General features: G+C 51.4%; 1 protein-coding gene across 1 annotated transcript in view; it reads right to left on the reverse strand.

Moving 5' to 3' along the window:
- LOC144733969 (glycoprotein-N-acetylgalactosamine 3-beta-galactosyltransferase 1-A-like) overlaps nt 1-14400 on the reverse strand; it is a 42072-nt gene that overhangs the window by 24940 nt on the left and 2732 nt on the right. The window contains exon 2 of the mRNA XM_078615998.1: nt 13668-14338. Within this exon, the coding sequence (XP_078472124.1) occupies nt 13668-14338 (671 nt within the window). The remainder of the gene's footprint in view (nt 1-13667; nt 14339-14400) is intronic.

Consider the following 14400-nt stretch of genomic DNA (forward strand, 5'->3'; position numbering starts at 1 on the left):
TGTTGATATGGTTCTGCTCTGAACCTCTCCCTCCTGCGATTCTCGTACATTTTTGGCCCAGTGTTTTTCCCATTTGGGTGCCAAATTTTTCCTGGATTGTTACTTCGCCATCTTTGTGCGTAATTTTGACCTTGCGTATGTCGTGGCATGGGGTGTTGATATGATTCTGCCCTTGGTCTCCACATTCTGCGATTCTCCTGAATGTTCGCCTCCGTACCTCCGCAGTCTATGTGCCACCTTCCCGCTGGATGGTTATCTCGCCATCTTTGTGTGCAACTTTGACCTCGTGTGTGTCGTGGCATGGGGTGTTGATATGGTTCTGCCCTTGGCCTCCACATTCTGCGATTCTCCTGAATGTTCGGCTTTGTGCCGCTGTCATTCTCGTGCCAACCTCTCTCTGGTTTATTTTGCCACAGGTGCGTGCGTGTTTGCTCCTCCCTGCATTGTGGGACTGCTCGGTGATTTGTATTCCTCTCTGAGAGGCTGGGTTCCTTATCCCTCTCCCTGTGTTCTGGATCCGAATTATGATTCTTAGCTCTGTATAACCATGCCATGTACGCCTTGCTCTCTATGCGGCGTAAGGATGCGGTTTCTGGATTCAAAACCATTCTCACCCTTTCTGTAATCTCTGGGCTCAAGGATTCAAAAAACATAATTTTGAACATTTTATCTCCTTCGTGGTATTGATTCACATCACCTGCGTAATACGCTCTTTTAAATTGTACGAGGTAGTCACGTGGATCTTGGTCCATGCCCTGGGTCATCGATTTTACAGCATAAAACCCTTCAGTGAGTGTCGAATATTCTCCAAACTTCCGAATCACTGCCAGGCTCAGTTGTTTAAAATCATTTCTAACCTTGTGTGGTAGTGAATTTACCCATGGTATAGATTCTTTATGTAAGCTTCGTTTCAACAAACTCGCTTTTTCATCCCGTCTCATCAGCCCTCTAATCATTGCCTCCTCTTCTACTGTTGCGATATGTGTGTGTATATCCATAGTCTGATTGTGTGGGTCAAAATCGGGAATTCTGACTAGAGCCTAGTCCATCAATTTAAGGGTTTTACTGTTGAATAAGTATTCCGAAAGTTGATCGCCGTCAGCGTCATCATCAAACAAGTTATCATCAGGCAATCTGTCACTTTTATCTGTGCTGTGTCGGGCGTGTTTTTGTGGCGTGCATTTTTTGTGTGATCGCTCAGTGCTGTGTCGCTCGTGTTGCCATTTCCCTTCAGTTTTTGCCTCTGCCCTTAGGGAAGGATGTCCTGTCGACTTTACTTCAACATTTTGCCTCCCTCTAGCTGTGAAGTTGTCAGTCTCACATGTTTTTGTTTGCATATGTATCTCTCCATCCCTTCTCTCGAATTGTGAGGGTTTCCCTTTGTCAAGGATTTTTTGTTCGATATCCATAATTTTTGTGCGATCAGTCCTTGGACTCTGTCCACGTACACAAGAGTGTGATTTACTGTTACTTCCATATTTATTCTGTGGATCAACGTCTGTGAGTTTCGCTGGTGTCGCGAACACTGATTTCTCCTCCCTTACGATGGTGTGAGGACATTTTTCCTCGTTTATTAGAGACGATTTCTCTCCTGTTTCCTTTCCGAATTTTTCCTCATTCCACAATCCCTGTCTGTATGCCTGTGTGAAAAGGAATGAGTCCTGTCCTGCCTTTCCTGCAGTTTTTACATCGTGTTCGCCTTCGTTACATTTTATCCAGTCAATTAGTTTCCCCCGAGGTGTGTTCATGTTATCGATACAGCTCCCTTCCCATATGTCTCTCTGACTGTACTGCTTTGTAACAGATCGGTCGGTACGTTTTAATACGAGCTCCCAGTATTCCGTAATCCATTCAAAAATTATTCTTAATCCTAGCATCTCAAGTGGCAGGAGTTACTTTGACCTTTCCTTTCAGAGTGCATATAAAACAATTATCTCACAGAGTGTGGTCAGTTTGACTCGAGCTATTCTGTACTTTTCCGATTCAGAGTGCGTACCTCTAACACCATTTATCACAGGATGCAATCGGTTTGATACGATATTATCTTAATTCCACTGTCTTTTTTTTTCAACCTGCTATTCTGGGTTTTAACCTCAGAGGGCGTTTTTTTTTTTTGTTTTACGCCCGTTTACAATCACCATGCAATGTTCGATCACGATATTCTAGTTAACACGTAGTGATTCATTCCTTCATCCATGCAAAACACTGTCTGCGAGAGATCCCGGACGAGCCCCCATTATGTTGTATGTGTCGGGTTATGAAATTTTGATGAAAATAATACAAATTTATAATTTTCCGAAAAATGCGCAAATCGCATTAATTATGTCAATGTGTGTATTAACATGCATAAATTATGATAATGCATGTGATTATATGCATAAATTATGATATTCACGGAGATAATCGTAGTAATTTATGCGGATGCTTGCGATTATGTTAATGTGTGCAATTATGATAATTAGGCTCAGCTTCGTTTATCCAGTGTTATATCAATCAGGATAACACGATTTTCATCGATTAAACGTTACCGATTATCTTAGTGTGTTTATGTTATTTTAGGTCTCCATTTTCACATCTCATCACAGGATACAGTTATCAAGAATAAGATAGTTTTGCATGGACTTGGAAAGAAGCACTCGAACAGTTGGTGTTAAGCAATTTTATTCTAAACAAGCACATGACACTCTCTTATCTGAAAGCAAGTATACGTCAATAAATTCATGGGCAAGATTATGCGATTACGAAAATGAATGACTAAAAATACTTCTTCATTGGCATGATTATGCAGTTAACGAAAATGAATGACTAAAACATTTCTTATTCATGTAACTCGACGGCAGCAACTGCTTTGCACGATCAGTTGATATTGAACGCACCACCTCGAAATGGCAACCCTTTTTGAAACGCAATGACAATTTTTTTTTAAGTCTTATTCGTGTGCGTGCTGTGTGTGCGTTGTCCCCTTTTAATATTAATTAATTCTTAGAGCCGGGAGTTGTGTCGTTAGCTTGTGTGGTGTGGGAGGATACGAACAGCGGCCAGAAGTTTTCTCTGGATAGGGCGTGGCCGCCGCGAGCCCCTGCTGCTCCCTCGCTCTCTCTCCACTGCTGGACGACGAGTTGGCACGATGCTGTCCTTGAAGATGCTCGGTCGCTCGTGTCGCTCGGTGGCGCTGGGTGACGCTCGGTGTCGCTCGGTGTCGCTCGTTGTCGCTCGGTGGCGCTCGGTGGCGCTCGGTGGCGCTCGGTGTCGCTCGGTGTCGCTCGGTGTCGCTCGGTGGCGCTCGGTGGTGCTCGGTGGCGCTCGGTGGCGCTCGGAAGACTTTGACTCTCTTTCTCCACTGCGGGATGACGAGTCGGTTTTGGTTGATGCTGGTTGATCTGGGTGTGTATTAGACACACGGCACATTCAACAGCGCTGTCCTCCTCCTCACAGCCGTTTGACCAGGTTTTCTCCACTGCTTCGCGCTCTCTGCTTTGCTCGCTTGGTGATCTCCGCCTTTCCTGCGGGTTGTTCGCTGGTCGTCACTCTGACGAGGAGCGATGCTTCGTTCGTGGCAGGGTGGACGTTGGCGTCTTTGTTGGCTTCACTCGCAGCTCGGCGACTCAGGGTAGCGATTCTTCTCAGGTGGTGCAGACCTCGGCTTGTAGCTGCACGTCGCTACCCCCGCGAACCTCGTCATTCTGGATGACGAAAAGCTTCTTCGTTGGCGGCGACGAGAAGAGATGGAGCCGAAGCCCTGGAGATCTGTGGTGGGGGCCAGAGCCCCTGACGATCTGAGTTGAATGGATTTTTCCCTGGCTTATATTGGGAAAATCCACTCAGTCTTCCCGAGTTGTTTGAAGGCCGTCATATATCTTTCTGTGGGTTGAACACATCTGCGTCCGTGTGTTTCGTGTGTCGTGTGCGTGTTTATTAGTAAAGACACAGCTGTGTAACCATTCTGGAAGGAGGGGTGGGGGAATGTTATTTGCTCGCGTGTGCAAATCTTGCTGTCCGTGCTGCGGGGAGACAAAGACGGCCGTGTTTAACTCAACGTGAGCACCCTCTCCTCTCTCCGCGTCTCTTGCGAGAGAAAACAAACAAAAACAGAGCGAGAAGAAGCAGACACCCCCGCGACCCCTCCTCGCGACCTTTCCTAACCCTCCAAGCATTCATGGGCCATCTGTTTGTGCTGCGGGGAGACAAAGACGGCCGTGTTTAACTCAAAACGTGAGCACCCTCTCCTCTCTTCGCGTCTCTTGCGAGAGAAAACAAACAATGTCAGCACAAACCCCCCCCCCCTTGTGACCTTTTTGCTCCCTCCTTGCTTGCCAGACCCCGCTGGAAGACAAAGGTGGCTGAGGAGATGTTTGTAATACATTTATGTGGTCCTGTGTGTTACATTTATTCTTGAATTATATTTTATGCGTTCCTTCGGTCTTAGTATCGTGGTTATCATTCGTTTATGTTTAATGAATATTCGTAATGATCCTCGTCACATTATTATTTTGGGGCTTCGCCAAGTTTAGTTCTCCAGAGATTGGTGTTTTATTCTGAGTTATATTTTAATGTCCTGAGGTTAAGTGTAACTATGTTTCCACTTAAGATTTCTGGAATTCGTACTCTTTAGTTTTTAGGAAGGTCGTGTAGGTAGGAAACATATACTAATAATAAAAATATTATTGTTTGTTGGTTAATTATCTTTGTTAAGTTTCTACTTTTCGGTAAGGAAAACGTTAAGAAAACGCGAAGTTTCAACCGTTATTTACTCTGCACCTTATCTGTACATCTCCAGATGTCTTGGGAGGTTAGTCCATACATCTTTTTGTCCATCTGGATGTCTATGACCTTTCTGTGACTGACTTCTTACCAGTTTAATGGCCGTTTCACAGATTCCTGGTGTGCTTGTAGTGGGTTGTTTTCATTATTTAATTTAAAAAGTATATATAGATATGTAGGGGTGTTAGAGAGAGAGCCCGTTATGCATGGCAGCCTATGGTAAACAAACACAGTAGGCGGGGCTACATGTGTGCACAAGCAGGTGCCCTCTGCGACGTCCGCGCCAGACACCCTGGGGGGTCGATTCGGTCGTTATGATCCCCCGGGGCCCCACCCCTCAGGGAGGGGTTGGGTATAAAAGGGGAATGTATCGAAGGGCTCGAGAGTGATGTTTAGCTAAAGAAGAGGAGGCGGAAGACGTCTGAGATAGAGCCCTGGACTCCCCCTGGTACGCCGTCCTTATCAGGACCGCGCAGGCTCGAGCCAGTGGCGTGGTACCAGAGCCAGAGCCAGTGCTGGTCTGGACTCTGGGTACCGGGCCCGACTGACCAGTGTCGGGCCAAGATAGCCTCCCCTAGCCCATTAGTGGAGGACTCAGAGGCAGGCTAGGGTTAGCTAGAGAGGTGTGTCCTCAGATAGACGGGTGAGGGGGCCGATACCCCCTCAAATGTGTATGTCACAACGTTGGTGTTAAATAAACAAGTGTGCCTCCAACTCCGGTGTGAACGAGTCGTGAGCGTTACTACATCTGGCGTCAGAAGTGAAACAAAGTACGAACATGGATACACGCCGGACGACTCGAGTCGGGGTACCAGAGGCAGAAGACACCACTGCAGTCGGAGGGCCCGAGACGGCTGAAGATGCCATCGACCAGCCGGGGCTGGGCGCATCCACGCCACAGCAGCTGGAGGAAGGGGAGCCGTCGATGGAGGGGCTGAGGGAGGCGCACGCGAAGCTGACCGAGCTGCTGTACGCCGCAGCCGCCATGCTCGACACCATCACGCAGCTGGGGGCTGCGGGACCGCCACGGGGCAACGGCAGCCGACGATCACAGCGCCTTCCCGCCATTTCCACGGAGCAACATTTTGAAACTCCCGCCATCGCTGCAGCTGCTGTTGAGGGCGTGGCCGCTCTAAGCATCGCGTCCAACGGCGGGAGTACAGTACCTGCCGCGTCACCACCAACGGGCGGAACGTCACCACGGGTGCGACCGGCGATGCCATCGCTGGTTCGTGCCGACGCTGAGTTGAGTGAGGCGGACGAGGGAGTGCGTTCTTCCTCTGCAGCCGCTGCCTTACATCAGCGGCTACCTCCACTCAAGGAATTTGTGGGCGAGGATGGCGACTGGGGCGGCTTCCAGCGGCGCTTCCTCGCTCACCAGGAGATGGCACAGTGGACAGACGCCGAGGCTCTCCGCGCGCTGCCAGCACTTTTCGACAGCGACGCCCTCGCCACTCTAACATCGGCTTCGAAGGAGAGGCGCTCCACGCTGCGGAAGGCGATGCAGGTGCTGTCGGCGGTATATGGTCCACCATCGGACTGTCGCCAACTCTTTTACGATCGCCAGCGGGGGACGAAGGAGTCGCCCCTGGCGTACCGCACAAGCCTCCTGGCACTGGCGAAGGAGGCCTTTCCACGAATGGATGACGAGGGTGTCGACGCCATGGTGACAGAGAAGATACTTTTGCTGGCGGACGACTTAGACATCGTCATTGTCGCACAGGACGATGCAGAGATGTGCTCCCTCCAAGCGGCCCGTCTTCTCCACGCAAACCTGTCCTCTCAACGACGGAAGGCCAGCAAGGCGGCGAGCGGGCGTGCCGTCGCTGCAGCCACCCTCCCGGCGGAAGAGGTTTGCGCCATCGACCATCAACGGCAGCATGGAGCGGGAGTACGGGAGGACCGGGCCGGTTCAAGCCGTCTACAACATCCATCGTCGTCACCAGCGCTTCCACGCTGTTACAACTGCGGCATCCGGGGCCACGTCGCCTCGGGGTGCCGCTCTCCTGGGCAGCGCAGGACGACACCTCAACGGGACGCCGGCCCTCGTCACAAGCTCCACCATCATAATCCGGCGAGTCGCGGCACCCCTCACGTTTGGCCCACGCACACGCCCGTCGCACACTTAAACACCGCAGCGAAGGGGGGGCCAATATCGCGTACCATGGCACCAACACGCACCGCTCTGGGTACTCAGATTGAACCCAGCCAGTGGTCCGTGTTGGCCCATCGGGTTGTAGCCGCATCGTCAGGGTCGTCGGCCGTTGTGGGTCACATCGATGGGGTCGAGGTGCGCATCCTGGTCGATACAGGAGCATCGGCGACCATTATTTCGGAGTTGATTTATAACATTCTCCCTGCCCAAAGCCGTCCTTTGATGCCTGTTAACGTGCCATTCTTTGCTGCTAACGGGGGTTCACTTGGCATCATCGGACAAATTCGAGCCCAAATTTGTGTCGGGGATATTAAATTATCTGGGCCGATTTTTGTTTCCTCCTCGCTGGCGGTTCCGTGCCTGCTGGGGACGGATTTCCTGGCCAAAATGCCGATTAGGATATTAATCGACCAGGGATGCATTGAGCTCCCATCGGGCCGACGCATGGCGTTTTTGCCATCCCCCGCTACGAGCCGGACGGCGTTCGCGACGGTGCCGGCGTTCGTAGATAGAACGGTGCGCGTTCCTCCGGGGGCGCAAATGTTAATTCCTTTGAGACTTCGGCGGCCCTTCGCTAAGGGCATTGGGGCTAAAGGGGTTTTGCTGGGACCGTCTAGGGCCGGGGTCAGTGGACCTAATTTACTCCCGGCCCAGACCATAGTGAGAGGGGATGGAGAACCCTTCATCGCGGTCCTCAATGTGGGCTCGCAGACGGTGGTGGTCCCACAGGGGACCGTGCTTGCTCACGCAACGCCGGTGCCCTGTGAGGAACCCGTCGCGAGTCATGTCGGCGCTGCCCCTGCACCGCGACCACATTCAGACAGCGATGAAGGGTGGCTCGAGGCGCTTTGCGCGGGATCGACGGACCTGTCAAATTTAGAGCGCCAACGTCTTAAGACACTACTGAGGGAATTTTCCGACGTTTTCAGTCGGGATAAATACGATTTGGGCTGCACTCATCTGCTGCGTCACCATATTGATACGGGTGACAGCGCGCCAATACGCCTAAATCCTTTTCGGTTGAGTCCCGCCGAAAAGGACCATGTCAAATCGGCTGTTGATGACATGCTAGCCGCCGACATAATTTCTCCCTCCAACAGCCCTTGGGGAGCGCCGATCGTCCTGGTTAAGAAGCAGGACGGTTCGTTGCGGTTTTGCGTTGACTTTCGGCGCCTTAATAAAATTACGGTTGCCGACGCATACCCGCTCCCACGGATGGACGAATCGCTTGACGCCTTGGCGGGAGCGCGATTCTTCTCCACATTGGACTTACTTTCGGGATTCTGGCAGCTTCCTCTGGACGATGATTCAAAGCCTAAAACTGCTTTCCGTACTCCGCACGGCCTGTTTCAATTCAACCGGTTGCCGATGGGCTTACACTCAGCGCCGGCAACTTTCCAGCGGTTGATGGAATTGGTTTTGGCTGGATTGCAATGGGAGTCGTGCCTGATTTATTTGGATGACGTCATTGTCTTTGGCAAAACTTTTGAGGAACATCTCCAGAGGTTGCGGGCGGTTTTCCTAAAGATGCGGGCTGCTAATTTGAAATTTAAGCCCCAAAAATGCCATTTGTTACGCGAGTCGGTGCGTTATTTGGGGCACATCGTGGGGCGCTCAGGTATTTCTACCGATCCCGCCAAAACGCAGTGTGTAAGCTCCTGGCCGACTCCCACCTCAGTGGGAGAGGTTAGGAGTTTTATTGGGTTTGCGTCGTATTATAGACGCTTCGTCGCTAATTTTGCGACTATCGCCAAACCCCTACATGCTTTAACATCTAAAGGGGTTCGGTTTTGCTGGGGTCAGGAGGAGGAGGCTGCTTTTTGCTCCCTTCGGGATGCTTTGGTAAACGCTCCTCCCCTGATTTACCCTGATTTTTCAAAACCGTTCTTGCTCGACACCGATGCGAGCAACACGGGTATTGGGGGCGTGCTCTCCCAGGTGGTTGACGGCGTGGAACATGTGGTTGCGTACGGCAGTCGGGTGTTGTCTCCAGCGGAGCAACGATATTGTGTCACCCGTAGGGAACTGTTGGCAATTGTCCATTTCATCCAACAGTATCGCCCATATCTGTACGGTCGGCGTTTCACCGTCCGCACAGATCATGCGGCACTGCAGTACGCCCTGAGGGTTCAACAGCCATCGGGACAATTGTCCCGATGGTTGGAGGTCCTCCAGGATTACGATTTCCAAACCACATACCGTAAGGGCGTTCGCCACACCAACGCGGACGCTCTGTCACGCTTGCCAACCGCCTCCGAGTGTGCATGCCTCCTGGGGTCTGGACGTTGCAGGCCTCCAGGGGACACATCGCTACCTGTCTTGGCGGCCGCCAACGACGACGATGCAGTGGTTCCTAATTCGATCGAACAACAGGGCAAAGATTCCCTGTTGGGGTTGCCCGTCATTGAATGGGGGCGCCTCCAGATGGAGGATGTCTCCCTCCTCGGGTGGCGACGTCGCGTTGGCGGTGCGGCGGGGGGAAAAAGAGGTGGTTCCGACGCATGGGAAATGTGCCAAGGTCTGCTGATGCATTGGGACGGGAAGTCACGCCGACATCGGCTGGTGGTCCCTACTGGGTTGCGGGGTAGGGTGGTATGGGCCGCTCATGAGCGCCTCCTACACCTGGGGACCCAAAAGACTCTCGCCTTGTTGCAACTTGATTTTTATTGGCCTGGCATGACGAGGGATGTTGGGGATTTGTTGGGATCATGCCCTCAATGTGCACAACGCAAACCGCCGGCACGGGAGTCTAACCCGCCTTTGCAATCGATCAAAGTGTCCAGGATAAACGAGCTGGTCGCTCTGGACATTTTGGGACCATTCCCCGCCACCCCCAGGGGGAATAGATATTTGTTGACTGGTGTCGAGTATTTTACACGCTGGCCTATGGCCTGGCCTCTGGCCAACCAGTCGGCAGCAGCCATCGTGGAGGCCTTTGTTCAGGGTTATGTCCTGGACAAAGGTGCTCCGGAGAGGTTGCTGACCGACCAGGGCAGAAATTTTTCCGGTAAACTACTCAGACAAGTCTGCGATCTCCTGGGCACAAAGAAAATTCGGACCTCCCCATATCACCCACAAACTGACGGGATGGTCGAACGTTTGCATCGCACCATCTCGTCCATGTTATCACAACAAGTTTCGGACTCGCAAACGGATTGGGACCTACAAATTCAGGGGGTCTTGGCGGCGTACCGGATGGCACCCCATGCAGCTACGGGGTTTTCTCCCTTTTACCTCATGTACGGCCGAGAACCAGACCCGCCTGTTCGTGCCCAGTTGCGGATCCCCGTGCCGCAGGGAAAAACTAATCTGGCTGACCATGTTAAATTTAATCTGGACAAATTGACCGAGGCACGGGATGCTGCAATGCAAAACTCTGACCTCCGTCAGAAGGCGAATGAGCGCCTCAGATTGAGTCGAGCGCACATACTGCAGTGGAAGCCGGGGGACAAGGCATGGTTGCACTGCCCCCAGGTGCCACTGGCAACCTCCTCTAAACTGGTGCGGCCGTGGCGGGGCCCTGTGGAAGTGGTGGAGGTGTTACGTCCGCAGTGCGTGCGCATAAAGTGGGGGAAGCGGAGATGGTTCGTGCACCCCTCTAGGTTGAAACCCTTCGCAGCGGTACACAATCCCACTTCACACGCGCGTGGCCAAACGTGTGGGGGGTCGGCCGACTCGCTGGGTCCGTCTCCGTCGCTCTCACCTAATGCCTTGCCGGCTGTGCCACCTTCAGGAGCATCGGGAGTGACGGGCTCACGCCCGATCACCCCTCCTGCGGATACCGAGGGTCACGCGGAGTCGGATAAATGCTCACCCCAAGACGGACAGTCGCCACCTGATGGTCCGCCACGCGGGGTTACCCCGTGCGAGGGGCCCGCTGCAAGGACGCGCGCTAAAATGCGCAAACTGTTGTGAGGCCGGAAAAAGTGTACATAGCTGTTGTGTTTATTGGGTGTTGTGTGGGTGGTGTGTTCCCCGCTCCTCGGATGTACATATGTTGGGTTCACCGTGTGTTGTGTGTGCGTGGTGGGTTCCCTGCTGATTGTATATAGGCTGTTTTTTTTACGGAATTCGTATTTATTCGGGGGGGGGTGCGTCGGGTTGTTTCTCATCTTGTTGTTGCGTTCTTGTTCTGGTTCCTGTTATTGTTCAAAAATAGTGAGGCACACGCGCGGTCAGGGGGTGAAGGCACCTTTATTGTCAAATTTTTGTATGTTGGCAGCCGGGACGGCTGCATGCTATGCGGGGGGGAGTGATGTAGGGGTGTTAGAGAGAGAGCCCGTTATGCATGGCAGCCTATGGTAAACAAACACAGTAGGCGGGGCTACATGTGTGCACAAGCAGGTGCCCTCTGCGACGTCCGCGCCAGACACCCTGGGGGGTCGATTCGGTCGTTATGATCCCCCGGGGCCCCACCCCTCAGGGAGGGGTTGGGTATAAAAGGGGAATGTATCGAAGGGCTCGAGAGTGATGTTTAGCTAAAGAAGAGGAGGCGGAAGACGTCTGAGATAGAGCCCTGGACTCCCCCTGGTACGCCGTCCTTATCAGGACCGCGCAGGCTCGAGCCAGTGGCGTGGTACCAGAGCCAGAGCCAGTGCTGGTCTGGACTCTGGGTACCGGGCCCGACTGACCAGTGTCGGGCCAAGATAGCCTCCCCTAGCCCATTAGTGGAGGACTCAGAGGCAGGCTAGGGTTAGCTAGAGAGGTGTGTCCTCAGATAGACGGGTGAGGGGGCCGATACCCCCTCAAATGTGTATGTCACAACGTTGGTGTTAAATAAACAAGTGTGCCTCCAACTCCGGTGTGAACGAGTCGTGAGCGTTACTACAGATATAATAAAAAGAGAATTTTTTTTTTTTAATTATTCTTAATATTAATAACGGAAAACAGGGCATAGATACAACAAAGGGGCAGTTACCCCTTTGTGTTAATGGGTTTATGTTATGATAAAAGTGTTGCCTCTAAAGAACGACGTCTGCGACTCAGTTGGACTCACTTCAGTCGCATGAAATCCCGTCACCATTTTTGGTCGCCTAAAATCCCGTCACCAATTCTGGTTGCCTAAAATCCTGTCACCATTTCTGGTCGCCTAAAATCCGGTCACCAATTCAGGTTGCCTAAAATCCCATCACCATTTCTGGTCGCCTAAAATCCCATTACCATTTCTGGTTGCCTAAAAATTCCATCACCATTTCTGCTCACCTAAAATCCCGTAACCAATTCAGGCCACCTAAAATCCCGCCAACAATTCAGGTCGCCTAAAATCCCATCACCATTTCTGGTTGCCTAAAATCCCGTCACCATTTCTGGTCGCATAAAATACCATCACCAATTCAGGTTACCTACAATCCCATCACCATTTCTGGTCACCTAAAATCGTGTCACCATTTCTGGTCACCTAAAATCCCGTCACCATTTCTGGTTGCCTAAAAGCCTGTCACCATTTCTGATCACCTAAAATCCTGTTAGCAGTTTTGGTCGCATAAAATCCCATCACCATTTCTGGTTGCCTAAAATCCCGTCACCAATTCAGGTCGCCTAAAATCCCATCACCAATTCCGGTCGCCTAAAATCCCGTAACCATTGCTGGTCGCCTAAAAGCCTGTCACCATTTCTGGTCTCATAAAATCCCGTCACCATTTCTGGTTGCCTAAAATTCCATTACCATTTTATTTTATTGTTTTATATTTTAATTATTTTATTGTTTCGCTTCTACGTGACTACCGAAAGAACCAAGAATATGCCATTACCATTTCTGGTCGCCTAAAATCCCGTCGCCATTTCCGGTCGCCTAAACTCCCATCACCATTTCTGGTTGTCTAAAATCCCGTCACCATTTCTGGTTGCCTAAAATCCCATCACCATTTCTGGTCGCCTAAAATCCTGTCACCATTTTTGGTCGCATAAAATCCCATCACCATTTCTGGTTGCCAAAAATCCCATCACCAATTCTGGTCACCTAAAATCCCATCACCATTTCTGGTTTCCTAAAATCCCATCACCATTTCTGGTTGCCTAAAATTCTTTCACCATTTTTGGTCGAATAAAATCCCGTCATCATTTCTTGTCAGCAACTCAAACTGTTGACTGGAAAAATGATCAGTGTGCCACCTTTAGACAACAATGGCATACGGAATGGCGGGACATACAGGTGGTTAGCAAAGACCTTGTCGGGCAACCCAACCAAACCGCTTCCTGGCCTCTCACTGCTCCGTAAACTCTGGATATTGCACAGCCGATTCGCTCATCTCCCAAGGGCAAAATAAAAGACGGTTCCACCTCCTACTGCAGAGTGAAACAAACCATCAGGCGGCAGCACCAAAACGATCCACCATCTTAACTACCAACGCTGTTGAGTGGCTAAAAAACAAGATATTGCTTCATAACGATCAAACAAAGACGGTCACAGTATCGCGTGTTTTCAGTTCCTCTTCTGTGGCCGTCTGGAAAACTCTTTCGATATTAGGAAGCCACTGGAACAATACATTTTTAAATCTAGATTGAAAACGAATTTCTTAAGAACTGCTAAATGTGTTTATATATTTTTTCTCATTCCCCCGCACCTCTGATTACGTACGGTGCAAAATAAGTTCAACATACATACACATACATGACCTTTGTTACCATTCCAAAAGTCAGTTGCCTATCTCTGCAACACAACGTATGAAAGAACAAGATTTATCCACAATCATTATCGCTATGAGTTCAGTAACCCTTTCATTCACCATTACAATCGCGGTGCATGACTCACCAGCTTCAGCGGATGATACGAGTAGTCTTTGTACCAGAAAGGCTGGCCGACTTGCTCGTTGGTGAGCAGCTGTTCCGGGAACACGCCGTGGAACGCCTCTCTCTCCAGCAGGTCCCTGGACTCCCCTGCCACCACCCCGATCTTTTCCAAGCATGCAGCGATGCCCACGTCTTCCGCCTTCGCCTCGTCGTCGCACGCCTTCATCTCGACGGCCTCCACGAGCTTGGACACCGCCCGCCTGCTCAGCACGTAGCCACTGCCCCCGCTCATGTAGCCCTGCTTCACAAAGTACTTGAATCTCCGCCCGAAGAAGATGGGCTGCTCCGCCGAGTAATTGGATAGCAGGAGCTTCAGGTTCTCAATGATGACGAAGGTGTCGTCTTCGGCCTTGAGCACCCAGTCAATGTCGTGGAGGTGGTGCCGGTGAACGTACTTGAAGGCGTCGACGGTTCTGCAGTATTGGTTGTGGCCCGCGGCGTCTTCCGTCCGCAAGCCGATGGTGCCGTAGACATCATCCGCCTGGGAGCTCATGAAGAGCGCCACATCGCAGCGCTTGGCCCATGACGCCTTGATGTGCGGGATCTTCTCCGGGGCACTCTTCGGATCGACCATGACCCAGCACAGCAGGCGCACTCTCTTGCTCAGCGCTTCCGCGGTGGAGTTGTCTAGGCCTGCGAACAGAGAAAGACATCGTGCGTGCAAGTCCACGCGTGACGTGATTTTAAGCCTTCGT

Source organism: Lampetra planeri, chromosome 49, assembly GCF_965212315.1.
Source record: "Lampetra planeri chromosome 49, kcLamPlan1.2.h2, whole genome shotgun sequence".
NCBI lineage: Eukaryota > Metazoa > Chordata > Hyperoartia > Petromyzontiformes > Petromyzontidae > Lampetra > Lampetra planeri.